Source organism: Fusarium phalaenopsidis (genome assembly GCF_050370095.1).
Source record: "Fusarium phalaenopsidis strain FUZ10S chromosome Unknown contig_32286, whole genome shotgun sequence".
Taxonomy (NCBI): Eukaryota; Fungi; Ascomycota; class Sordariomycetes; order Hypocreales; family Nectriaceae; genus Fusarium; species Fusarium phalaenopsidis.
This window is the reverse complement of record NW_028145413.1, coordinates 1,608,454-1,634,879: the sequence shown is the minus strand read 5'-3', so window position 1 is coordinate 1,634,879 and position 26,426 is coordinate 1,608,454. Positions and strand designations below refer to the sequence as shown.

Here is a 26,426-nt window from a genome sequence, read left to right as displayed (position 1 = left end):
GGTGCCAGCGAGAGAAGAGGGTCGGTACTTGCCTTTTACCCCGCCGTGGCCCCTCTCGAAGCTGTTGGAGCTATAAACTCTGCTCTTCCCGCTCTCCCAGACTTCAGTTTCTACCTCCATTGCTCAAGCATCCAGTTTATTTGATCTGTGACATATTCCACAGCTTCTTTATCTTATACACACCAACCACAGAGTTCCTTAACAATCATCATGCCTCTCGCCGGACACTGCCTCTGCAAGGCCGTCACCTACACGGTCGACATGGACGAGCCTCTCCTCGTTGGCTACGACCACTGTGACGACTGCCAGCGCCAGAGCGGTTCCACCTACTGTATGATTCCTCTGGACATCGTCCCTATGTGCGAATCTTGACCGAACTAACCCCAATCTCAGCCCTGGTTGCCGTCGTCAAGAAGGACAAGCTCACCATCAACGGCCCCGTCAAGACCTACTCCGGCAGCAAGGGATCCTCTGGCAAGATCGTCCACCGCCTCTTCTGCTCTGAGTGCGGCTCCCCCATCGCCCACGACCCCGATGCCGCCCCCGAGATCATTGCCCTCAAGGCCGGCACCTTTGAGTCTGAGCTGAAGCAGAAGCTCAAGCCCGTATGTACCACAAGTGATGGTGCTTCGATAATAGCTAACATGAAGGTAGGACACCGAGATCTGGACCGTTGGCAAGCTTCCCTTCTGCCAGGAGCACCTCGCCAAGCCCTTCACCCACATGCCCGAGTAAATATTGGTTCCTGCAGAATGATGATGTTGATGACGGTGTTTGATGGGGTGTTATGATTGTGAATATTATTTTGGATGCAAAAACAGCTCCAAACTTAATGAGATGGTTGATGAAATGAATAAAAAGTCAATTGTACATGTTTTCATGTTCAGAGTTTTGTGACTGTCATGTCGAAACAATACATGCTACTGTTCAATAAAACGATATGAGAATTGCTTCTAAGGACTTATTCTATGATGCAAAGTTATTCTCATAAGCCATGGTGTGCAGCTGAGATTCATGTCATTAAACGTGCCGCGAGGGTATCTAGCTAAATCATCTTACCATGGTCAAAAGTTACAGTCTATGTACGGACGCTTCATATCCCATCTTCATGATCCATCTCTCCATCCAAAAGGACTATCTTCATTAAAAGGTGCTTTACACGAGGGCAACGCACACAAAGGCCGCTGCAAGACCTGCCAGCATCATCACTGGCTTCTCACGAACACTGGCACCTGCCTTGGGGAATTCCTTCTGCACGCTTCCAGTCTGGCTCGCCTGCACAGTGAAGCAGCTCGCCGTTCCGCAGTCGTAACCAGTCGGGCAACAACCTGCTACGGGGCCGGCACTCGCGCCGCAGAGGAACCAGCCGTCTGCGCAGGTCGACGTGGGTCCCGGAGCCGGGGGCGCATCGGTCGCAAGGATCACAACAGTTACGCCGTCCGAAATGATGGTTGTCGACGGGGCCGGGCAGTCGTGCACGTCGCAGTCCCGGTCGGTGCGGCAGCATCCTCCGCCGTGTGTGGCGAGGCAACCGTAGAAGCCGGTCGGACAACCAGTCTGGGTGTCGTTGCTCTCCGAGGTGGTCACGGTCGTGCCCGTTGGACGGTAGGGCGGGGCGCCGGTGATGGAGCCTGTGGCCGTTGTGGTTCTGCTCCGGGTCGTGGTCATGGTCTCTTCTTCGGTCGTTTCTTCGGCTTCAGTTGTTGTCTCTTCTTCTGAAGCTGTGACGACTTCGGTGGTTGTTTGTGTGGTGGGCTCTGCCGAGGGCCTCTCGGTCACGGTCAAAGTGACAACGACAGTGGAAGGATTGCCTTCGATAATGGTTGTCTGAGTAGTCGTGATCGTTATCGGCGAGTTCGTTTGGGTAGAGCTCTGGACGGCGGTACTCGTTCGTGTTGCAGAAGCGCTGGGGACACCTGAACTTCAAGTCAGTACTCGCGAGCAGAATAGTCAACGGTTCACTTACATCCAAGCCCTTCACAAACATAACCTGGGATACAGCATCCACCGCCCAGCTCCTCTGAACAACTCGTAGCACCAGAAGGACAAGCGCCAACTCCTCCGCCACAAGAAGCCCCGTTGGGACAGCACGCTACACCTCCAGCTACAGCATCCCCCACGTCGACGCAATATGTCCCCTCCTGACAGCATTTGACCTCGGAGGCAATATCGGAGCAACTGTTCATGCCCTCTGGACAAGACGACCTCCTCTGCAGCAAAGCCAGGACCTCGGCTGCCCGGCGCAGAACGCCATCCCGTGCCTCATCGCGGTGAGGCGCAAACGCCGGCCGGAATCGCCGCTCGGTACCGTTGAGCTCCAGGAACTCGTCGTCCTGCTCGTCCAGGAATGACACCGCTGCGGCGGCGGCTTCTCGCGGGGAGAGGATGTGTAGCGGCGCAAATGCGAGATGCTCGCGGAGGATCTTGTGGCTGGAGTTTGGCGGGAGCTTCTTTAAGGCTGTGGGCGCGGCGGGTTCGGCTGAAGCTTGGGAGAGGAGCACGACGAGAGAGGCCGGGAGAGCGAGCAAGGCTGATACGGATCGCATTGTGGTAGATTAAGATGCCGACTCTCAAAGCTGTCTGTATCTCCAAGCCGGAGAAGCTCTCTTTAGCTGCAGTGATCGTGGGGGGCTTGTTGGCTGCTGAATACGGGGCTAGGATGTATGCTCTTACACCACCGTGGATACAGCCCTGGGCCGCGCGTCAGTCCGAGGATAAATGAACGTGAGGGAAGAAAGCAAAGCTCTTTTTCTATAAATACAGATACGAGATGGGGAACAAATCATGCGAGAGAGAGTACGTCAGGCTGCTGCTGATGTGGCATGGCTGCTCGGACTCTCGCTATGGCTATGGCTCTCTCGCTTTGGTAGGTAAACAATCCGGTGGCTGGGAGACGGGTAAGGGACGGGCTGCGGTGAGGCCACAAGATGGGGTAACGTTGTGGAATTGAGGCGATCAAGGCTCTATTAGTTAAAGAGGCCTTGAAATTTGACTCAATATTAAAAGAAATTCAGAATTCGAAGTCATGAGTCCGTTTAATGTGACGGTTGTTGATGCAGAGCCGTTGCAAGGGAAGAATTCTGACAGCGCGACGTCATGCAGGTCCCGGCCCAAACAGGCAAGTTTCCAGAACCACCATCTCAACGACAAGACACTCCAAAGCATAGACGCTGTGCTGTGCACGCTTATAGATCTATTTTCTTTAATCGTATTATACATCGTAATCATACATGGATGACATGCCTCCCGTATATCCAAGCGCCGCCCAGATGCTTTTCCGATCGTAGTAGTAGTCGTACATGAGTGTAGGTGAGTCGTCGTGTAGGTAGTGTTGTTACATGGAATGGTTGGTGGCCTAGAACATCATCTCGACATTCTCAGCCTTTGTTTCCTCGGGTTTCTTCTCCTCCGGCTTTTCTCCCTCGGACTTTTTCTCCTCAGTCGTCTCCTCCTTGGGCTTGTCCGCCTTTTCCAGTTCAGCCTCTTCCGCCTTGTTTTCCTCACCGCCCTCGCTGCTGAGCAACACCCCCTGGTTTTCAGCCTCGACAGGCTTCTCCTCTGCTTCGACCAGAACTTGAGGCTCGGGAGTCACGACCGGCGCCTCAACCCGCGCAGGCTTGGCTTCAACCAGGGGCTCCTTGACGAATGAGTGGCACAAGAGCCCGGCAGCAACGCTAACGTTCAAGCTGTCGATGCAGCTGCCCTGCACAAATCGAGGCACCGACAACTCGTAGTCAGCTGCTACCTTGAGTGGCTTCGGCAACCCGTGTCCCTCATTGCCAAGGACAAGAAGACAAGGATGCTCGTTGAGCGGGCTGTTGGCCTCGATGACATCTGTTGATATGAACTTGTCTCCATGTTTGCGGACCAATTTTCGGTCGGGAGGCGCCACGGCAGCAAACGTCTTCCAGCCGGCCTTGCTGGAATCCTCAATAAACCTGAGTGGGTCATCGACTGTGAACAGTGAGATCTCCTCTACTGCACCAGCTGCAGACTTGAGAGCCACGGGTGTCAACGTGGAAGATCCCCGACTGGTAATGCCGACTGCATCGATACCAAGGTAACTAGCCGTTCGGATAATACCTCCCAGGTTGCCAGGATCCATAATTTCGTTGAGCAAAAGCACAAAGGGCTTAGGCATAACGTCGTTGGCTCGTCGGAAAAAGCTTTCAGTGCCGTTGATGGCCTCTTCTTCCTTGGTCTGGAAGTCAAGTTCCACATGGAAGCCCAGGTGAGCTGGAGTCTCCTCAAGCTTGCCGAGTGACCGGATGGGCAGCTGGGGCAATGGGGAAGCCTCAAGTACAAAGCCATTGTGAGGCCGTCCCATGCTCATCTTGTCCATAAGACGCTGCTCCTCGGTGGGCACGATGGTAATGGGGACGCCCTGCTTCTCGGCAAGCCGGGACAGGAACGTATTGTCCTTGTTGTCCCTGCGGTTCTCACCGCCGTAGATGTACAGATTGTACAGCTTCCGCCTGCCCTGCTCGAGAGCTGCCTTTACCACCGACCTGCCATAGAGGAATTGAGAGGCAGCGGTGGTATACTTAATTGTCATGGGCATCATCTCCTTCTTGCGCCCGCGCTTTGGAGCTGATCCTTCGGCAGAGTCACCGTCCTGATCGTTCCATCGATCAGTCCGGCCTCTGTCTTGGCGTGTGTGAGTGTCCCGATCCGATCGATCAAACCGTCTCTCGGATCGTGCAGCATCATAACTTGGCCGGGAATCGCGGTCTGATCGGTCAAACCGTCTTCCGGACCTTGAAGCATCCTGAAATGATCGAGAGTCGTTATCTGATCGATCAGACCGTCTCTCGAACCGTGGAGAATCCTGATCTTGCCAACCGTTGGGATCTTGAAAGTCAAATTGCCGTCGTTCATTGCGGGTTTCGCGGAATGATCGCGGCTGGACGAACTGCTTGATGGGCAATTCGGCAGCCACGTCCTTGAGATCGCCATACTTCATTCGGTGCACAAAACTCTTTTGGCCAAACTCGTTCTCTGGGTCCGCGAATCGCCTCCTTCGGGTGCGACGACCGGTCTCTTCGTCGCCTGCCTCTTCTTTTGCCTTCTTCTCTTCCTCCTTCTTTCGTAGCTTCTTCCTTAGCTTTTGCTCCTGGCGCCAAGACCTGGTGCCGCCACTGTCCTGGGCCCTCGTATTGAACTTGTCCATGAACTCATCCCGACGGGTTGGGGTATCGCGGTGAATTGGAGGGGCCGCTGGCCTTCGTCGAGCTCTTCTATCAAATGTTCCATGATCGCGCGATTCGGTCGAGTCCCTTGTAGGACGGCGAGATTCTCCAAACTGGGCTTTCTCCGAGTTGCGCATACCCCGGTGGATAGCGGAAAGACTCTTTGCGCGGACCAAGATTCGAGAAGGGCATGGCTGAGGTGTAAAAAGGCCAGCAAGAGGCCGGCGAAGGGCAGCTGCCCTCAATTGCACTGGATAAAACATGGCATAACTTGAGCCTGACTATCAGACAGAGACTCTTTTGATGTGTGTTGGGGGTTGTGGTTGAAGATAGCCTCTGATAGAAATTCCACCCATGTTCGCTAGGAACTTTTTCTGCCGGGCCGTTGCAGGGGTACTGTGTGCGGTGAGACCCACTCCTAGCCTCTGATTGGCCGATATTTTCGAGATTCGCTTTAGCGCATCCGGGCTCGGTCCGTGTTAATGAGATCGGAGACAACGCGTTTGGCTACGACATCGCGTTTACCAGAGTAAACGAAAAATGATTTAATAAACTTGCACTTCGCAACACGGCCTGATGGTGGTTTCTAGGCCCGGCTAGATATTCCTTCATGTCCATTTTATTCTCCTTACAGTTTGTAATCATAGATCCTGGCCCCTGCCTTTCTACAACTCCTCGCGAAACGAGGGTCCTGATATACCCCACGTCCCCTCGACAACGACTCGACTCGACCGAATGCGCTGCCAGCAATGGACACCGATGATGTCTTCTACGAGCCCCTCGAGAGTTCCAACACTGGAGGCGATCAGGATAACGAGATCAAGAGATCACTACAACGTCTCTTAGCAGATCTCAACGACGATGGAGACCCGAACCCGAACACAGGGACGAATGATGATGCGTCTACTCCCGACCCAGAGCCGGCCCTAGACTCAGTGGCCACGGTTGAACAGGAGGAGCACGAACAACGAACTCATGACGCGACCAGCGAGTCACAAGTCTCGATTCCGAAAATGGGTTACACGATTCAGGTTGCGATCCCTGAGATGCCACTGGAGAAGCGCATGGAATACTCCGTAGTCCGGAGCGAGATTGTCGAGTTTGTTTTCGGAGAGCTTCCACTCAAGCGCGTCCAGGCCAGCTATAAAGTCGAGTTTACAGATGGGAGGCAAGAGTCGGTAGGTGAATATTCTTCATTCAAACAAGGGGTTTCACAATGCGATTGCTCATGAGTCTATCCTTGCGCTCACTCTTTTCGCGTGGCGGCTAGCCTACTTTGGCTCGAAGCAGCGCCGCAGCATGCAAACGGATTCCTTTGCACAATATCAAGAGCCCGCCTATTGTTCAATATTACCCTTATTCACTGTTGCTGTTATAAACCTCTTCTCCTCTTTTTCGCAGCCCCGCACATTCGCCTCTCTCATCGCATTTCTCTCAACTCTCAACTCTCTCCCCTGTCTACTCCTCTCCTTCATCCCTCCGCTTTCGCGCGCTCACTTCAGCTCAAATCGCTAACTCAAGCTTGAGATACCTTTTACTGAACTCGTCGCCCTGGAGAACGGAAGAGCTGCCTTTGCTCGCTTTAACCAAGGACCTGGGCCTCTTGAGACCGACTCCATGGCTGGGTTACGGAAGCGAAAGCGCGAGCTCGAGGATGAGTGGGATTCCAACTCAGAGTCAGCTGCCTCTGATCCCATGGACATCGACGATGACGAAGAGGAAGAGGGATGCCAAGGGCCCATTCGTCACAGACGTGCACCCAGTCAACCAGTTCGACGTCTTCGCTCCCGGGAAACGACAAAGCAGATCTCTCGAAGCCCCTCCGTCCAGGTCACTAATGATGATCTGGATGACCTCCGAGAAGAACCCCCAGTCCCGACCAGATCACTCCGAACGCGCCAACCGAGACAGATGACCCTGACTAGCATGACCTTTAAGAACGGCGATGGTAGTCTAGACCAGGATGAATTGCTTCAAGACCTACCCCCAGAGGAGGAAGAGGAGGGTGATGATGATTTTATGCCCATCATTGTCTCGGACGTCTTACCCAAAAAAGGACGCCCCAATAGGGCACGTCAACGACCCAAGCGCCTCCTGAGTGCACGACACAAAGCAGCACGCCTTGCGACATGCCAGAAGTCCCATGACTCTGACATCGAATTCGAAGCCCCTCGACGTTCTTCAAGAGCCACCCGAACCACCATCAACATGCAAGACGATGCCTTGATGGACGAGGATTCATTCTACATCGTCGATGAGAGGACTCCAGGCCCGGCAAAGGTTATTTCAGTAAAGGAGGTCTTCCAACCGCTGCCTTCGGATTCAGCATTCGTTACAATGCACATGGATAAGTGCCATACATGTGGTGGTTCGCGGAACAGGGGACAGATGGTTTACTGTCAAGGCTGCACCTTGTCGTACCACAAGAACTGTCTCTCGTTTCGCAGCGGACGCGAACACCAGGTCACCAAAGTTGGGGTTGACGACTTTGTGTTGCAGTGCAGGTACTGCATTGGCATCCCGATCAAGAAGGATGAAAATGCTCCCAAGCACAGCATGTGTCAGGGCTGCAAGCGTGACGGCCGTGCCTGCGCAGCCTTTTCCGAGAAGAAGACGTCTCGCCAGGAGGAGAAGATGCGGGAACAAAACTACGGTGTTGACCCTATCTTCAAGGTTGCCCCTGACCTCCTGAACAACGACGAGATTGTGCTTTTCCGATGTGTTTCGTGCCATCGAGGTTGGCATGTTGAGCACTTGCCTGGCCTTAGGGAAGACTCGATTGGTACAGATCTCAAATCGGAGCGACTCAAGGATCATTCAATCGACTGGCGATGCCACGAGTGCGGGACAGCCAAGCACAAGATTCACCGTCTGGTGGCATGGCGACCTGTGCAAAGGGATCTCGCCAAGCAGGTTCCTCGACCGACATGGCATGATGTCAAGGAAGACGACAAGGAGTATCTCGTCAAGTGGGACACACGATCCTATAATCACTGCACATGGAAGTCAGGTGCCTGGGTACATGGTGTGGCTGCTGCTACGATGCGCTCTGCCTTTGGGAAACGAGATGCTGAGCAAGATCTCCTCAAACTCGACGAAAACGATGCAGTTCCAGACGAGTTCATCATGCCCGACATTATCCTCAACGTCAAGATGCACTCTTCGATCCCCAGACCCAAGACACGAGAAGATGAGCTTGCCAACATGAACAACGTCAGCAAGATCTTTGTCAAGTTCCAAGGCCTAGGCTACGATGATGTCGTTTGGGATGCACCACCAACACAGGACATGGGCGATATCTACGCCGCCTTTGTGGAGGCATACTACGAATACGTCGAGGGCAAGTACTTCAAGTGCGACTCACAGCACAAGATCAGGGAACGTGTCAAGGCGTACAAGTCCGAGCCCTTCGAGGAGATCAATGAGCAGCCCGCGGGGCTTAAGCGAGGCAAGCTCATGGGTTACCAGCTTGAGGGAGTGAATTGGCTGTTGGGCAACTATCACAATGGACGCAGTGTTGTTTTGGCTGATGAAATGGGCCTCGGCAAGACTGTCCAGGTCGTTGGCCTAGTCACTTCACTGATCCAGGACAGTCCAAGGGTAAGTCATATCTGCACATATCAAACCGTGGTGACAGTATCATTAACATCATGATAGTGCTGGCCCTTCCTCATTGTCGTTCCCAATGCCACATGTCCCAACTGGCGCCGAGAGTTCAAGCAATGGGCCCCGGAGCTGCGAGTTGTTGCGTACCACGGCGGAAAGGAGCCGCAAGCCCTAGCTCACAAGTATGAGCTATTTCCCAATCAATCTGCAGACATGAAGGCCCACGTTGTCATCATGTCTTACGACTCAGCTCAAGACCCCGCGACTAAAAGCATTTTCAAGTCGATCAACTGGGCAGGACTCGTTGTTGACGAGGGTCAGCGACTGAAGAATGACCAGAACATACTCTACGGTGCTCTTCGTTCTATGAAGATCCCCTTTCGACTTCTCCTCACAGGCACTCCGCTCCAAAACAACAAGAGGGAACTATTCAACCTACTTCAGTTCATCAACGAAAAGAAGAATGCCGAAGAGTTGGACGCGGAATATGCAGTCCTCGACAAAGAAACGCTGCCACAGTTGCACAACGAAATCCGCCCCTACTTCCTCCGCCGCACCAAGGCAGGGGTGCTCAAGTTCTTACCGCCCATGTCCCAAATCATTCTACCCGTCACGATGACGGTGATTCAGGAGAAACTCTCCAAGAGTATCATGGCCAAAAACCCAGAGCTCATCAAGGCCATGTTTTCCAACAGTAAGATGAACAAGAAGGAACGTGGAAGTCTCAACAACATCTTGATGCAACTACGAAAGTGTCTTTGCCATCCTTTCATGTATTCCGAGGCTATCGAGGAGAGACATCACGACCATACGGTGCTTCAGCGCAACTTGATTGAGGCATCAGCCAAGCTACTGTTGCTGCAGGTCATGCTTCCAAAGCTGCAGGAGAAGGGTCACCGCGTGCTCATCTTCAGTCAGTTCTTACAGCAGCTGGACATTATTGAGGATTTCCTCGGGGGTCTCGGCTACGACTATCGTCGTCTCGATGGTAGTATCGGTAGTTTGGAGAAGCAACGACGTATCGATGCGTTCAACGCCCCTGGCTCGTCCATCTTTGCATTCCTGCTCTCAACAAGAGCTGGAGGTGTGGGAATTAACCTTGCAACTGCAGACACAGTAATTATCCTCGATCCCGACTTCAACCCGCACCAAGACATCCAGGCTCTATCTCGTGCCCATCGGATTGGACAGAAGAAGAAGGTCCTTTGCTTCCAGCTAATGACGGTAGACTCTGTGGAAGAGCGAATCATGCAGATCGGCAAGAAGAAGATGGCTCTTGATCATGCCCTGATCGAAAGCATGGACGATGACGAACTTGCTGGAGATGATTTAGAATCGATCCTCAAGCATGGTGCCCAAGCGCTGTTCAGCGACAACTACGAGAAGAAGTCTATCCATTATGATTCTGCTGCGGTCGACGAGCTGCTGAATCGATCGCACATGGACGAAGTCGACGAGGACGAAGATGCTGCCTTTTCCTACGCAAAGGTATGGTCTAACGAAAAGTCTGGATTCGAAGCAGGCCTCGCAACCGAAGAGACGAAGGAGCCAGAGGCCTTGAACTCGAGTGTGTGGGATCGTATTCTGGCTCAGCGAGAGGCCGAAGCAAAACAGCAAGCAGCTGCGAACCGCGAGGTCCTTGGACGAGGCGGCAGACGTCGACAAGTGAGTCGAAACAGATATGATGGTAGTATCGTCAGCTAACCCTTTGTTCAGGCTATCAACTACAAGACGAATGCAATAGACACGGTACCCATTCTCGGTGATCTCGAACCCGAATCGTCAGACTCATCTGATGACTTTGCCGGCGGAGACTCTGGAGAAGAGTCTGATGAGGAGGATGGCACATCGGCCAAAGGTAAACGCCAAAAGAACTCCCCCAGTCAACTAGCAACCCCAGCCACGACACCTGTCAAGAAGACATTTCCAAGCAGCAGCATTAACAAGAAGAACGCGCAGACGCCGAAGAGGACGGGCCGATCAACCTCCAAGCCTCCAACCCCCGCAACTCAAAGGCGCAGCAAGCCCTCGCCGAAATCCACCAAGCTCAACGGCGGCAGCAGCAGCAAGTCGGCCGGAAGTCCCGTCAAGAAACGCCAAACGCCGTCAAGCACCAAGTCTCAAAAGCCGAGTTGCCGAAAGGAGGCAGCAAGCAGCAACAAAGCAACGGGCAAAAAGGCACGCCCGGCGGCCAAATGAGCCATCAACGCATGCCAAACCCATACCCACGTCCTGTGATTGGGGTTGGGGAGAACGGGCAGCTCCCTGTTCACCTCTCACGATACATCAAAGGTAACTATCTTGATCCGGGAAGCCCTGCAGAGCCAGCGGCAGTACCAGTACCAGTGCCAGTGGCACCACAGCATGTTGTTCCCACGCAGCCCGTCAGCCGTCCTCCAATAGCTGCCTACAGCACCGTCCGCCTAGGGTCAGAAGCCGAGTTGAGGATGGCAATCGATTGGCTGCAGCGCTCACACTCAATATCAGACATGGAGGCAAAGCAGCAAAAAGCTGTGCTGCTTAACCAGCTAAGAACAGTTAGTAATGACACGCGCAAGCAGGCGTAGTGTGGTATTTTCTGGAGGAGAGGGGAAGCTTTGTTCCTTGTGTCACCTGCTAGGGGACATTTGCCACATGGATGCCATGGAATAGGGGAGGGAGGGGGACATACAGTCATCCGGGCGATTGCTTACCTACTAAAGATTTTTGTTTGTTTGATATGGATCTTGGGGCTACATGACAACGTGGGCGAACAGGCGAGGAGGGAGGCAGATGATGGGTGGCATGCAATCAATTAACCAATCAACCGAGCAATCAAGCAAGCAAGCAAGCATAGCATATATTGGAGTTGGGGTCATTCGCCGCGATGCGATACATCAGACCAGACAAAACACGAAGACGGATGGATAGACAGGCCAGCTCAGGTTAACTACTCAGGTAGCATTAACGGCCATTGAATCAAAGAAAACATTACATTGCAGCAGACGACAAGCCGTGCCAGTGTTGGTCACGGTTTTCTGAGTGTTTCATGACTTGGCCAATAGAGCAATACAAACGCCAGCCTGCATGCAGCCGTTGAAATCGTGCATTTACACCCCCCTCGTCACAGCTAACGCTCACGATGAAGCGCAAATATTGAGATGCTGACAGTGGATAAATAGGCTGGGCAAATCGTGCTCAAGCATAAATTTTGATACATCATCTTTGGTTCTGGCTTGACAAGAGCTTGCTTCTGTAAAGTTCTTGTTCTTTTTCTCGTCATTGTGCACTTCTCTACAGCTGTCGACGGCTGTCTCCCCCTGGCGACGCCCTCTCTTGTCCTCGTCCCCGTTTGTCACCCCCCGAAATCCCCATCTTGAAGTCATCTCCCGCCGTCGTCAGTCGGCTACCCGTGTCTTATCTTGCCAGCCGTTGGTCGCCAAGGGGGTCACGGAAGTCGTCCTTGTTGTTTCTATAGGCCAACTCAACCAACCCATCAATTTTCGTTTGCAGATACTCCCCGACTTCGGCTCGCTGCTGCTTCTTCCCGCCGAGCCGGATGGCCCGCCACCGCCAGGGAGTCGCCTCCCCGACCGCCGTCTCCAGAGACTCAAGCTTGTCTTCTTCGTCCTTGACTCCCGTCGAAGACAACAAACTCAGCTTTGTCAACAACATCCCCTCCAACCGCGTTAGACCTTATCCACAGTTTCCAGTTTCTGCTAAGCAAGGCAGTTCTTCTTTTGATACTCAGGAGCTCACCATCGAACACGCCGCCATGGATATTCCTCCCTCTGGACCTCAGAGCAGCTCCTACGTTGCGTCCAACGGAAATCATCACAACGCCTACTATGGGAATTGGCCTGAGAGATCTCAGATGTACCATGCGTTGGCTCCTCGAAGCATGGCTTCGGCCAACTGGCGAGGTCCTCGCCCATCTATCGACTCCATTACTACCGGCGTCAACAACTACTCGCTGGCGGGCCCCAACACTTCCCCAGGTGCCTCCAACAACGACGCCCCTGTCAGCATCTCGGACTGCCTTAATGGATACGCCTACTGCGTGCAGCGTCCTGACGGCAAATACACCAGACTTGTCCCCGCCGACATGCTTCCGGCCCTCAACGAGGTTCCCGCCAAGCAAGCCAGCGCTCAAGGCATGGTCCTCCTGCCGGACCTCCACATGCAGCCACCGCAGGGAGTGGCCAAGATGAACCAGCCCATGACTGTCAAGGTACGTGAGCGTCGAACAGCACATCCAACGCCGGCCAGAAGCTGAGTGTGTAGCCTCCACCTGCCCCAGCTCCTGACCCCCTTCAGGTAACCAACCTCTTACCACTACCTCCTCTCATACAAGATGATTCTTGACGAACCAAGCTAACCATGTCCCCAGAATCGCATTGATCGCATTGTCGCCACTTCGCCTGCTCAGCAACGAAGAACCAAGATCTACTGCGACAAGTGGATTCACGACGGTACTTGTGCCTTTACCCAGCAGGGCTGCAAGTACAAGCACGAGATGCCCTTCGACAAGGCAACTCAGCAGTCTCTCGGCCTCTTCCATGGGTTCCCCAAGTGGTGGAAGGACCTTCAGGAGGACCTCCAGAAGCGCCACAACAAGGAGAACCCAGCTCGCCGTCCGCAGTCGGTTCTACAGCAGGACTGGCGAGGGGAGAGCAACGAGGACACGCCTAGCCCGGCTACAGCCCAGGCCCCCATTGGCGCCGAGAGACAGACCAAGGCTATCAAGGGCCGTCGTCACTCTCCCGCTACCAACGAGAAGCCAAACTGGGTGCCTATTGAACCTCAGAGACCCGGCCCTGAGGGAGACTGGGTCATCACTCCATCGGCTCTCAAGGCGTGGGCTCACGGCAGAGACAACTCGTCTCCCCGTTCCTCTGCGGGCTCGGTTGAAAACAACTTCATCTACTAGTTACTGGATGGATGCAAGCTATACGGAAAAGGCGTCCCGGTCAACCACGGTGGGATGGAACAGCGACAGCAGATGGCAACTTTCCTGGTAACCGGCTGTTCACGTCATTTGGTTTTAATGGTTTTAAAAAATCAGGGTTTTCCTTACAAGAGTCGCTCCTTTTTTTTCTCGATCCATGGTGATGGTTTACTTTCATTTTGTTGGTTAGATATCACTCTTTTTCTGTTTTGACAACTTTTGTCATATTAGATACGCAAGCCCAGCGCCAAGACTACACAGGTCGGTACACACGGCGGTGAATGGGGTTGGGCTCTCAGGTAACAAGAAATGACTTGCCAGAATGTCCTTGTCTGTCTGCGTTTCAGAGCTGCTTTGTGACGGAAGCCCTTGTGTGATCAGCCACCCACCCCCAAGTTACACGTGTCTTGGCTACACGCTTGCGGGAGCAGGATCGTCGTGGCACAGGGAGTCTCTTGATGCCCAAGGTCAGTATCTTGGTACAGGAGGCCATGCGTAACCGTGCCCAAGCCTTGTAGGAGCAACCTAGATGCTTGGAGGAGCTTGTAAGTGGTGTAATCTTTGGGGTGTGGATGTGAGTAAGTGTTTGGGGGCATTTAAGCCTAGTGTTGGATCCAGAAGATAGAGAGGAAAAGCCAGCCTCAGTGCTTGGTACCTGGGCAACCCCCAGATCTGTAGGTTGTATCGAGCGCTGTTCGCGAACACGCTTGCTAGCTGCCCCCTGACATGGGCTCGGTACCACCCAGACTCCAGTTCTCGTAGGCGTCGATAGCTCCATTTGACTGGAATTAGTTAGTATCGAGAGAATACGAAAGCTCCCATGACTTTTTTGTTCAAGATGCAGGTGTTGTTGATTAGATGTTCAAGAACCAAAAGTGAAGCTATCTCGGTGACCCCGCGATTTGGAGGGGCATTCTTTCCTTATCTCGGTGAGCAGGGGTCTTGCGATAAGCGCTTTCCCACGGCTGATCTCCGGCTGATCTCCCTACCGTCACCACCCCACCAACGACCAGCGGAGCTACCTGCTCTCATGAGTGCTGCCTTGCATCTTCACCAACCAACAAAGCAAAGCTCACTTTTCTCACCTTCTCATTTTCTGCACACCTATTTTTCGCCCAAAACAAGAGCCGCAATACCCATTTCGTCGCGTCCAAGAGCTTGTGGATTCCGTGACCTTAGCATGACGAGGAGGAAATAATCCAAGGCACCGAATCAGCATCCACTCCCCGACCTCCGACCAACTCCTCCTCCACCTTCACACGACGCAAATAGACGCCCTCTTCCCAGTATGGACTCTTTGTGGGAAACCTTGACGAATTTTGCGCCAGCTCAAGCTGCCGCTCACTCCAACAAGCAGCTCGATCTTGCCATCAAGGACCATGTCGTGGCTGTCAACCGGCTGGTGACATCTCAGCGGCAGCTCATCAGCACCAACGCCCGCCAAATCTTCGAGGTAAGGGCCCCGACATTGATGTTTTCTTGCAGTATGCTGATGCAGAGCTTCAGAGGCTTGATCCCGCCACCGACTCCATCTCCTTCCTCGCCATCCTCAACCTGTCGCTAGAGCTATCGACAACTACGCCAGGTATCGACAAGACCTCCCTCCTCGACGAAACCCTTCGATTCCTACTCAATTTCAACCCTGTTCAGGTTCGATATGTTGGTTCGATGCTTCGGAGACTTCTCGAGCATGTTGCGACGGGCAGACTATTTACAGTATGTGGTCCTTTCGCCAAGCCTACCATGACCACCAGGTACTAATCTCATGACAGCCACTTGTTTCTGTAGAAGCGATTGCTACAGCCCTGCTGCGAATTGACCCAACCGGGACCATGTTCACATCTACTCACCTAACATTGGTCAAGTGTGCCTATCACTCATCATGGATCGAGCCGGCCCTAAAAGTGCTTGATCGCGACATCACCTTCTACCCAGGCATGGCGGGTCAAAAGGACTCCAGACTTCTTTGCGATAGCACTCTGGCTCCCACCTCTTACATCTGTACCGAAACAGGCCTGACTGATCAGATCCGGAGCGCAACTGTGCTGGAGTACAACCTCGTGAGTGCGCTGTGCTACATTTCACGAAGGGACTGGAACAAGGCCCAACGGGCTCTGGAACGTGTCATCACACACCCTTCAAAGGACAAGGGCGTTAGCAAGATGATGGACGAGGCGTACAAAAAGTGGCTGCTCGTCAGCCTTTTGCAGGATGGAGCAGCCTCAGATGTTCCCGCATACACTCCGCTACCTGCCAAGAACGCCTATAGCGCATTGGGAACGGCATATCGGAATGTCGCCACCCAATTCCCCACGATAAACGTCGGGCAACTAAAGATTGAGGTGGAGAGCAACCAGAAGGTATGGGAGGAGGACGGCAATACGACGCTGGTGGCAGAGGTGGTGGCTGCATACCCGAAGTGGCAGATCATCAAGCTCCGCGACATTTACAAGCAAATATCCATTTCTCGACTACGTCAAGTGACGCTTAGCGCCGAGACGGGTGAGGTCCTCAAGGATGATGAGGAGGCCACACGGCTCGTGCGCAACATGATCGAGTCAGGGCTGCTGAAGGGCGAGCTCCAGCTTGGCAGCAGCGGTGATGATAGCTACCTCCTCTTCCACGAGGACAGCGAGTCTATGACGGAGGCGGCATTTGCACAAGAGATCGCCCAGAGACACCACAACATCGAGAGCCTTGGCAAGCAGTATAAGACGACAAACGAGCGCCTCGGCTCCAGCAGAGAGTACGTGCGGCACGTAGCCAGGGAGCAGAAGAGGGCGGATAAGGATGCTGATCCAGGGGTTGGGTTTGATTCTCAGATAGAGGATGAGGACCTCATGACGGGCATCATGGCCCATGGCTAGGACACCGCTTGGATGCGGTCTTGACTGTGGATTGATAGAGGAGAGGTTTCCGGCACTCGGGGGTGTCAACAATTTCATGTAGCGATATCATTAGCGCAGAGATGCATGACAGTAGAAGAGAGGCAAGGTGAGGCCGACCTAGAGTCGCCTACCTACATATGAGTCACGGGAAATGAAGACATGGTTTATTAGGATCTCGAGGGTAATCCTATTGCTATCCAGGGACTGTTTCTCCAGTCATCCTTATCTACAACCATCTAATTGAAGTAACAAAACGCCGCCGCCCATGCTAATGAGTATATATCCGTCCTCGCGAAGACCCAACCCAGGATACACAATCTAGAGAAAGAAACAAAACCACGATCAATTCAGAACACCCCCCTCATCTCGGCAAGCTTATAGCTTCGCCTTTCCCCCCTTTGTCTTTGCTTTTTGCTTGGCTTCATATTCCTTCACCTCGTCCATCCATGTCAAGGTGGGATAGAATCCCAGCTCGTTATCAGGTCCGTACCTAAGCTTCTTGCTCGGCTGGATCTTGCCACACCGACCGCCAGCAAAGCAGTGGTTGAGAGTCATAGCGAACGACTTGCTCTCGCTGGAGCGGATGCCGTCAGTGGCGATCCAGTTGGGGTATCGTTCCATGGTCAGGGCCGCCCAGAGCTCGTAGAACAAGGCTTTGTAGGTCGTGATGGCCATCTCGGCGATGAACTTGGTGCCAATAGCGACGTCGAAGCCCTGCTGGGTGACGATCCAGTCGGCAAAGTAGAGAGTCGAGGTGCGCTTGGTCTTGCGCTCCTTGAGATCCTTGACCGTGACATCGATAAGCCCCGGGGTGTCCGGCTTGTTGGCCCAGACGTGGTGAACGGGGAAGTTGGCCTCGGTGACGAAGCCCTGAGAGCCTCCGGGGTATGACTCGTCGTACCTCCACTCGCGACGAGTACGGATGAGAACACCTGAGGTCTTGTTGGCGACGAACCGCTCCAGGGGCCACCTGGTGAGGTCTCCGTTGTCGGGGACTTCGACACGGTTCCTGAGCCTCTTGAACTCGTGATACATGACAGCGCGGTCACCCTCGCTCATCTGTTCAACCTTGCCGTTAGACCGGCGGACAAGAGCCTGGTTGGGATGGATATCCCAGATGATGAGTTCTCCTGGGTACTTTTTATTGAAGGCATTGACCTGGTTGATCATGTCCTCGAGCGACACACCAAGCGCACCGTGCCACTTGCCACCAAAGATTGAACCATGAGACTCCCAGGTTTTGTAGCCGTATTTGCCGTAATTGAGAAAAGGTCGAATATCAATGACCCGGATGCCACCTTCAGTCAGCTGGAAGGTCAAGTCTTTGTACTGGGTGAGAGTGTTCCAGATGCTACCCATGCCAAAGGACTCGCCCATCTTGTACATGCCGGCATGATGAGACCGGGGGATGGCGAGCTCACGGAGAGGGATATTTCCAATCTGGTCCATCTTCTCAGACATCCAGCCCGGGCCGACGTCGTCGGCGGCGATGAAGTCGCCCTCCTTTCCAGCGAGTACCCAATGGCAGCTTGCGGGAAAGTCCCACCACTTGATCTGCTTGACCGACTTCTTTGGGGACTTGAACGTCTCGAGGTTCTCCAGGTAACGCACTGAGATCTCTTTGGGGAGGTCACCCTTGAAGAGGTGGTCTTTCGTCTGAGGGGTCCGTCGCCTGATCTCAAAGGACATTGGCTTGGAGACGCCCTCAAGGTGGTAAACGACCTCGCCAGCGGCATCCCAGGGAGCCATAGTCTCGACAGAACTGGTGATGCGGACAGTCTGGCCGGGGTCTATGTACTTGGGCCAGTTGGGTATCCACGAGATCATCTGGTATGAGTGCGTGTGGCCCCTACGCCAGCGGTAAGGGGTGGCGTTGATGAGGGTGACCTCGACCGGCCAGTTATCCCACTTGGTTGGGGCCCAGACGTCGACAATCTTGTCCCTCCAACCAGTCATGGCACCCCACCATCTCTTGGACTGCTTCTTTCCCGACTTGCTGGGCTGGGCTGTGTTGTTGTTGTTTGCGGGCTTAGTAGAGGAGCCACCGGTGCCAAGACGCTGGAGCATCCCCTTGATCCAAGAGTTCTCCTTGGGCAGTGTAGTGGAGTTGTAAGGTATGGCTTCAGGGCCGAGAATAATGCTCGGGTCGTTGATGTGAGGGAGGTCAGGCTGGAGAAGATACTCGAGGCCAGGGGTGATGGCCAAAGCCGCTGAATGAGGCACATTCTCCGTGAGGGTGATGTTTACCTGAGGTGGTGGTAGAATTGGGAGGCCATTGACAACCGAGGGAAGAGTAAGAAGCAGGGCCGTAGCCTTGGCTGCCATTGTGAAGACCATTTCGGCAAATGTGATGTGTAAGTAGAGGTGTGTGTATCAAGAAGCTGCTGATAGCAAGCTGTTCTGTGGTTGCTCAAGAGCGAAGAAGAGAAGAGTGAGTAGAGAAGATGTGAAGCGAAACCCCGTGAAGAAAGAGCGATGTGAAGTTGCTAATAGCAAGTAAAAGTGTGTGTTCGCAAGAGCGAGAAAGAAGAGTTGAGTAGCAAGTAGCTGTGAAGCAAGGCTGATGGTGAAGATGCCGGTAACAAGCTGTCGTGAGCAGTTCTCAAAACGATCTGGTGTTCTGTAGAATGGGGTAAGGAAGAAGATGAAAACAGAGAGAAGGGGAGAGAGGACGGTTACTTATGTTTCGAAGGGCGATTAGAGTTCTCAGTCTTCTCTGTTTGTTTGTTTTCTTTTTTTCACGTTGGGGTGTCATCTCGATGCTTCTTCACGATGCAAGATTTTAGACAGCAAAGCATAACTGACATCGTGGCCTTGGTAGAGCAGTATGAGTCAATTTTAAGGCTCACAAGGTTAAGAAGGGGAATCAGGGGAATAGGATGGGGATCTAAGGTTTCAATACACACTCACTTGATCTCCAGTATGCCTCGTTGATATCTCAACTCCAAGTCCACGTGGTCGAAATTGCAAAACCATGTCAACCGTTTAAACCGAGATTCAATTTCTCTTTCTCATCAGGAGGAAACAAGGAATTCTTCATCTCGCAACTTGTCCTCTTGTAGATACCCCTTATCGGGCATAACGGTGAATATGGTTTCTTCACAACGTTGATATCAAACTCAATGCCACATCACTCAGACAACCGGGGAAATAAGACCTCTTGCATTTACAACAGAGAGAATTTTGCATCACCCAACTTTGACAGCAAAGATGCCGATTGACTCATCCAGCCCAACCTCTTGAACAGTCAATACACAGCCCCAGGTTACCAGATCAACAGGAGCGAGGCTGGAACTCAGTTCATCCTCTCAAACAAGGGTTATTGTGTTTATTCTACCTCGTACTCAAGCACAATATTTTCCTCCAGGGAGTGAGTTTGGCTCGAGTGCAGTGAACGCCGCTCACCAAGGTCAACAGAACGGCGAAGACGAGACACTAGAACGGCAAAGGAGATCTAACTCATGTGTAAACTTGGGACTAAATTCACATCAATATATGAAAATAAGATTATAACTTAATCAAGATATTAGATCTTTTTTATTCTACCTTATAGTTACCCTCAGGGAAGGATAAGCCAAGGTTCGACCCGCGTGCCACTCACTGTACGCCGGATGCCATGCTGTGTAAGCCAACCCAGTCTATTTCAAAATTCAAACGCTAATGTCCAATGTCTAATGGATTCGAGAAAAAAGAAACACCTAGAGCATGAGATATGCCGACAGGAGAGCCGCCAGCAGACCGGTCCATGAAGCGACCTGGGTCAGAGACGCCGAGCTCGTGGTGCCGCAGCAGCTGCCGCGGTCGTAGGTCACGTTGTTCATCTGGGCGGCCACCTCAAAGACGGAGCCGGGGAAACCTCCGTAGTTGTAGTAGTCGACGTTGAGAATGTTGGGTGCCCGACCCCAGTCAGAGCGACAGTTGTTGGCGGCCAGACCCAAGCTGCCGTAGCCCGTGACGTTGTTGGTCTCATTGAGCAGGGCCACAGCGGGCACGAGGATCTCGGCGCCAAAGACATTGAACTCGGCATTGAGGTTGTGGTTCATCAGGTACAAGCGGTTCTTGGCAGACTTGTCGCTCAGGTTCGGGGGCCGCTGCACCGTGCAGGGGAACTTGCGGTCCAGGGGGTCAAAGGGCGTCTCCCACATCTGGGTGAACTCGTCGAGCAGCCAAGGGTACTTCTTCTGGTCGGAGACGTAGTCGATGAACATGATGACTCGCTTTCCGTGGATAATCAACTCCTCCAGGGTGGGCCAGTCGTCCAGAGCCATGGGGAGGTATGGAGCCCTGTAGACGTACTTGAGGATGCCGGTCTGCTCAATGTACGGGACGTAGAGATCGGGATGGGAATAGTTGCCATTTCCGAGGAGGATGGTGACGACATCGTAGGGGTGGGTATCGACCCATTCGCGCACCGTTGTGAGCCATTGGGTGATGGGGCCGGCATCGAGCAGATCGCACGATGAGTGGCAGAAGTGAGGCACCGACGAGTTACTAGGCCACTGGATCTGGGCCTGGAGGAAGCGTACGCCGTCGTTAAGCTGAGTCGTGACCTCGAGCTCCTGGTTAGAGCCTGAGTTTCCGGGTCTCACAAATGGCGAGTTGTGGCAGCCGATCATGGTGATGTTGCTGTATTTGCGCTTGCACAGCTCGACATAGTTGTTGCAGGCCTGGGTGTTTGTGGGCTTTGCCTTGGTGGTGGTCGATGTTCCCGTCTCAGTGCCATTGGTGGTCGCGGTGCCTGTCTCGGACTCGGTCAAGTTGGTTGCGGTAGTGATGTCTGTGGTAGGAAACAGGCCGGTAAGTGTGCTAGTGAAGCCATCGTCTTCGGTGTTACTGGACCCGCTGAGCGTGATCTTAGAGGCGTATGTAGTGTAGGCGCCAGTGGGAGGAGCGGTCTGCTTGGTGAGTCTGGCTGTCCTCGTGCCCTCAACAAAGGTGAGGTCTGATGTGGCTGAGAGCTCGATCGACTGGGCTGCTATCCGAACACTGGAGGCGAGGGCCAGGAGAGCTCGGTGATGGAGCTTCATGATGGGTGATGACTCAGCGAGGGATACCGGAGAGACTATGCAGAGGGTGCAAGAGACTGCGAGATGCAGTCCTTGATATGTCGTTAAAGTCTATGCAGTTTAACGAGATTCGACGCGGTAGACGTGGTGCGACGTGACGGTTGATATGATGGATGGATGGACGTCGGTGGCTTCCTAGCTACAGGAGAAGGGGTCACACAGGGGAAGAGCGTGGCCAACGTCAAAGCCGGCGTGACGGCGCCACGAAAGCGAAAAAAATGTGTGAATACGCGGATGAAGATCAGACGAAGATCAGAATGAAGAAAAGAGAAGCCAAGCTCTTGAAACGACAAGATCTAATGTGATCCGCGGTGGGTTCCAATGCTCGATCCTTGTCTAGTAAACACCAGTCCCAATATCAGGGAGCCACCTGCAGGTATCGACAGACGGACGAGATGAGGAAGCAGGGAAGATGAAAGCCTTGGAAGGAGAAAAAAAAGTGGGTAAAAAAAAAAAAAAAAAGGACGGACGGGAGCCAAGCTGGCAAGGCAACACAGACGAGACCGGGGCGAAATGAGACTTGTTTGACCAAGATTGGCACTGGCACTGCCTTGCTTGGCTCTCTTTTAGTCCTTGGAAGTATTGGAAAAAGAGAGGTGAAGGATATAAGGAAGAAAGGAGGCTAATGATGGGTATGAGTAGTACGAGGATGAAAAAAAAAAACTTGGCTGTCGTGGTGATGATGCGGCGCCAAACCCGCCATGACATAATATGGGCTTTTAGCTACAGCAGTAGTCAAGAGACGAGACAGCGGCTACGGAGGATTATTCTTGGTTACAGTGACTGACCAAGACAATTGGGCCATTGGCTGTCTTGAGCCGCCAAAATGGAAAGTCATGAATCAATCAGTCTCCAAATGTCTTGGGCGCTTCCCGTATTAACGCGTCAGCACGTTGGCCGCAGTGAGCGACCCTACGGCGCGGTGGCCCCAAGCCGGTTCATCGGCACCTCCACTTTCACCTGAAGCTCAAGCTTGCCGTGCCGTGGGCCTGGGGCCAGGAATCCAATAACAGGACAAAGGCCAGGTCTAAGCCACCTGGACAGGCGCTTCTAGGGGTATTGAGTGTAGTATCGTCCCATGCCTGGTTTGGGTCTTTACGGGCGGCTGTCTGTATCTGCCACAGCGTCAAGAATGCCCCTATACAATTCCATACTCCATGGATCTCAGGGGTGAGCAAGCTTTGGCGTGCGTGCCTTCCGCCCTCTAAATTAAAAGGTCAGTTACTGTCCCTTGGCGTGGACCCAATGGACCCATCCTCATGGCCCTGGACCGGCAGGCGGCAAGCCTCAGCTGTTGAAGGGTGTCAGAGGGTGCCAGATCCTGGGTCGATGGGCACTGGGCCTTTACCTGGATGGGCCTGGAATTGGGATTTTCGCGCCCATGACGACAAAGCTCCACGGGCCGGGGCAGCTAGCTCCAGCCTTTTTTCCCCAAAGGGTGGTCCCCTATGATCGACGCCAACTTTCAAGCTTTCAACACACACATCATCAGTTTCCCTTTGTCAGTCGTTTTCTTTTTTTCTTCTCTGGGGGAAGTCTAGTCAATCACTCGCTCGCTCGCTTCTCTTCTTGTTGTTTCTATTTGTTTCAATTCTTGTTTCCTTGTCTGGTTTCTGTTTGTCTCCTTCTCTCCGAGAGAGGTCATCGCCAACCACCAACGAGCCCTCTGGTGGCTCTCCCTTGCGATATCCCACGACGACACCATATTCAAGCCGATTATCATATTCAACTTGGTGCCATATTCAACCCGATAACTCTTCACCATGGCTCAACACAGGCGCAACACGGCTGTTGCCGCCAGCACCCTCTACTTCCTCTCGATCCCCTTCCTAATCCTCGTCATTATCGGCAACACGCACATCAACTCGACCCTCAACGACATCTACTTCTTCCAGCTCGACGTGTCACAAGTTATCCCCATCTCGGTCGAAAACTCCAACCTGCTCAACTCTGTCGCCCGAAGTCTCGGTCTCCATGACTTTTACCAGGTTGGACTGTGGAACTTTTGCGAGGGGTACCTCGACGAGTGCGTGCCACGATCTTATCTTATATTATAGACTCAAGTACTGATACAGACACAGAGGCGTTACCTTTTGCTCCGAGCCTAAGCAATTCTACTGGTTCAACCCCGTCGAGATCATGGTCAGCGAACTCCTCGCCGGCGCCCAGATCGCCCTCCCCTCCCAGGCCGTCACTGTCCTCAACCTCCTCAAGATGGGCTCCAAGATCATGTACGCCTTCTTCATGGGAGGCATCAGCGTCAACTTCGTCCTCATCTTCGCCAGCCTTCTCGTCATCCGCACCCGCTGGTGGAGTCTGCTCCTGACCCTCCTCGCCGCCATTGCCTCCATCTTTGTCTCTGTCGCCGCCATCATCGCGACAGTCATCAGCATCGCTGCCAAGGTCGCCCTGACGGCCCAGGACCAACTCAATATCCGCTGCAACATTGGAGTCAAGATGTTTGCCTTCATGTGGATCGCCGCCATCTTTACCGACGTGGCATTTTTGCTCCACGCCGCCCTGGGATGCTGCTGCAAGCCGGACCGAAGACAGGCCTCCACGGAGAGCCCACGCCCGATGCAGGAGAATAGGCAGAGGATGTCACTCCCCAACTTTGTCCGTCAGCGAAGGAGTCACCAGGCGTCGTCCTAGGCAGCCGGTCAATATAGTAGTTTTGTCGTTTTGGTTTGGCGGGCTGGCGCAGGTGATTGATTTCAATGACATGAGCGACACGGGATAGATAGAGTCGGTTACTCGATAGACTGTTGGTATCACAGCATCATTCGGAGCAGGCACGCAGCGCGTCTAATATCCAGATTGGATAATGGGGTCTTGAGCGCATATCAGCGGGCATCTATTCACGGCGTGCCATTTTTTTCTTAGACCACGAGAGTGGGAAGACAAAGTGTCGCTCACTTGGCGCGATACTCACTATCTAACAATAAAGATAATCTCACTATGATCATAAGGAAATAAGAACAAGTATCGCACAATAACTTGTCTGTTGTTCTATAGTGAAGACCTCGGTCGCCTTGTCTCAAGGGTTTGTTATTCTCGGTGTTGCTCTTGGGCATTAAGTCATGGTTAACACTCGATTATTTCCGTAAACTTCAGATGGGATGATGACGGCGGCTAGAAGAAGAGCAGATATTCTCATCAACTTTGCCTAAAGAGTCATAGATGGCAATGTTTTGCGACCCCTGTTTCCCAAGACTTTCATGAGCGTCGGTGTAGGGTATGGCGTGTCATTCAGCTTTAGATGGAGAACCAGAACCACAACGAACGAGAAAGTAAGCACGCATCTATTGGTGAGCGAATACGGAACATATGTCAATGACCTGCAGCAGAAACCCGTATCAGATGTTGAGTTGATACTGGCTTACGCATTGTTCCTGCCGTTAAAGCCGGCATGAGGAATATAGAACCACAGCAGTCGTAAGCCCGAATTCTCGCAACTTGGACAGCCGCGAAGGAATTGACGCGCGGCGACCATGTCAAAATCGGCAAACGGGGCAAATCCTTTGCGAGTTTATCGGGGGGAAGCATGCAAGCTGCGTGCCGTGCTATATATGGAACCAAAGGATGGGGGCTGCACACCGAACAGGGTCGTCAGGATGGCCTTCATGCAGGCCATCGCCACCCGGTTCCATGGATGATGGATGATTCCACTCAGCTCTGGGAAGTGGGAGGGAGGGTGATGACCTCGAAATGGAAGACGGGCGGGGGTTTGAAAGGATGCCAACGTGTCTTGGAATACCGTCCAAATGGGAGGGCATGATCCCAGAATGTGCACAGGGTTCATTGTGTGTGTGGTTGCACTGCAGCAACAGGTCCATCACGACCACCGTGAATGCCTACCTAGACATGGGCACACGACCAAGGCTTCACGCCTGCTTCACAAGGGAGAACAACGGTTGAGAAACTCTAAAATCTGTTCATCGGCGTGACGATGGAGCTCCCCGGTGGCTGATGAGAGGCGCTTGACGAGGCGGATTCCCTTGAGCGTGAGACGCTCTCACCGTCTCTCTGGTCTGCAGGAGGACGGTGACCAAGAAAAAGTATTGAAAGAGAGCAGGGAGGCCGCCCGAGAAGAGGCTCTTTTCCCTTCCTATCCTCTTCAGCGATTGGGCTTGGGCAAGCGCCGCATGGGAACCCAGCCAACGAGACCGCCGTGAGATGCCCAGCCCTATCGAGCCTTGGGGACCATCCCTGAACGATTCAGGACCAGGCGGCCGGCGTTTGAGGCGCCCAGACGTCCTGAACGGGGTTGGAGGCGGCGCGCTATCGACAAGCCTCCAGGGAGACGACCTCCCCCCCTTCTCGGCAGATGCCCTGGCTCCATGAGAGTCAATGAGAAGGAAGGGAAAAAACCCTCGTGGTTGGAAACGGCACGGGAGTTGAAGAAACCCAACCTTAAACGGGTGCGAGCTTGAATCTACCCGACGTCCACCTAAAGTGCGAACCTGACCTACCCCTTGACTTGAGTCGAGGCCCGAGTCACAGTGGGGAGCCCACCCCAGAAAAACAGCCCTATGGCGTTAATCCAGTTCACTTTAAGCAGCCGTAAGCGAAGGGCTCTCTTTAGTTGTTGGATCTTTGGGGGCTGGAGCCTTGGCTGGCTTACCTCTGGGGCATCTGAGGTGCGTTGCGTTGCGCTGCGCTGCGCTGGCAAGGGGGGTCCCATGAATATGCCTCCCCTTCTTTTGCTCATGGCTGAACCCGTCGGGACCTACCTACGGCTGGCCTGGGC

At 53.3% G+C, this 26,426-nt stretch overlaps 9 protein-coding genes across 9 annotated transcripts; 5 read left to right on the top strand and 4 right to left on the bottom strand.

Moving 5' to 3' along the window:
* Positions 1-210: 210 nt before the first annotated feature.
* LRP88_02830 (Mss4-like protein) lies at positions 211-735 on the top strand (the record flags this gene model as incomplete). Its single annotated transcript, XM_083239469.1, has 3 exons — positions 211-331; positions 394-605; positions 655-735. The coding sequence occupies 3 exons, from the start codon at positions 211-213 to the stop codon at positions 733-735; spliced, it is 414 nt and encodes a 137-aa protein (XP_083104599.1).
* Positions 736-1,155: 420 nt separating this feature from the next.
* Positions 1,156-2,546, bottom strand: LRP88_02829 (uncharacterized protein; the record flags this gene model as incomplete). The annotated part of the gene is made up of 2 exons (XM_083239468.1): positions 1,156-1,916; positions 1,967-2,546. The coding sequence occupies 2 exons, from the start codon at positions 2,544-2,546 to the stop codon at positions 1,156-1,158; spliced, it is 1,341 nt and encodes a 446-aa protein (XP_083104598.1).
* An 809-nt stretch (positions 2,547-3,355) lies between these two features.
* Positions 3,356-5,326, bottom strand: LRP88_02828 (TrmH family RNA methyltransferase; the record flags this gene model as incomplete). Its single annotated transcript, XM_083239467.1, has 1 exon — positions 3,356-5,326. The coding sequence occupies one exon, from the start codon at positions 5,324-5,326 to the stop codon at positions 3,356-3,358; it is 1,971 nt and encodes a 656-aa protein (XP_083104597.1).
* Positions 5,327-5,938: 612 nt separating this feature from the next.
* Positions 5,939-10,994, top strand: LRP88_02827 (uncharacterized protein; the record flags this gene model as incomplete). Its single annotated transcript, XM_083239466.1, has 4 exons — positions 5,939-6,367; positions 6,717-8,789; positions 8,847-10,460; positions 10,512-10,994. The coding sequence occupies 4 exons, from the start codon at positions 5,939-5,941 to the stop codon at positions 10,992-10,994; spliced, it is 4,599 nt and encodes a 1,532-aa protein (XP_083104596.1).
* Positions 10,995-12,549: 1,555 nt separating this feature from the next.
* Positions 12,550-13,704, top strand: LRP88_02826 (uncharacterized protein; the record flags this gene model as incomplete). The annotated part of the gene is made up of 2 exons (XM_083239465.1): positions 12,550-13,005; positions 13,165-13,704. The coding sequence occupies 2 exons, from the start codon at positions 12,550-12,552 to the stop codon at positions 13,702-13,704; spliced, it is 996 nt and encodes a 331-aa protein (XP_083104595.1).
* A 1,306-nt stretch (positions 13,705-15,010) lies between these two features.
* Positions 15,011-16,589, top strand: LRP88_02825 (uncharacterized protein; the record flags this gene model as incomplete). The annotated part of the gene is made up of 3 exons (XM_083239464.1): positions 15,011-15,175; positions 15,229-15,438; positions 15,495-16,589. 3 exons carry the CDS (start codon positions 15,011-15,013, stop codon positions 16,587-16,589), a joined length of 1,470 nt encoding a protein of 489 aa, XP_083104594.1.
* Positions 16,590-16,985: 396 nt separating this feature from the next.
* Positions 16,986-18,947, bottom strand: LRP88_02824 (uncharacterized protein; the record flags this gene model as incomplete). The annotated part of the gene is made up of 1 exon (XM_083239463.1): positions 16,986-18,947. The coding sequence occupies one exon, from the start codon at positions 18,945-18,947 to the stop codon at positions 16,986-16,988; it is 1,962 nt and encodes a 653-aa protein (XP_083104593.1).
* A 1,361-nt stretch (positions 18,948-20,308) lies between these two features.
* Positions 20,309-21,637, bottom strand: LRP88_02823 (PLC-like phosphodiesterase; the record flags this gene model as incomplete). The annotated part of the gene is made up of 1 exon (XM_083239462.1): positions 20,309-21,637. The coding sequence occupies one exon, from the start codon at positions 21,635-21,637 to the stop codon at positions 20,309-20,311; it is 1,329 nt and encodes a 442-aa protein (XP_083104592.1).
* Positions 21,638-23,439: 1,802 nt separating this feature from the next.
* LRP88_02822 (SUR7/PalI family-domain-containing protein) lies at positions 23,440-24,328 on the top strand (the record flags this gene model as incomplete). Its single annotated transcript, XM_083239461.1, has 2 exons — positions 23,440-23,702; positions 23,758-24,328. The coding sequence occupies 2 exons, from the start codon at positions 23,440-23,442 to the stop codon at positions 24,326-24,328; spliced, it is 834 nt and encodes a 277-aa protein (XP_083104591.1).
* Positions 24,329-26,426: the final 2,098 nt, after the last annotated feature.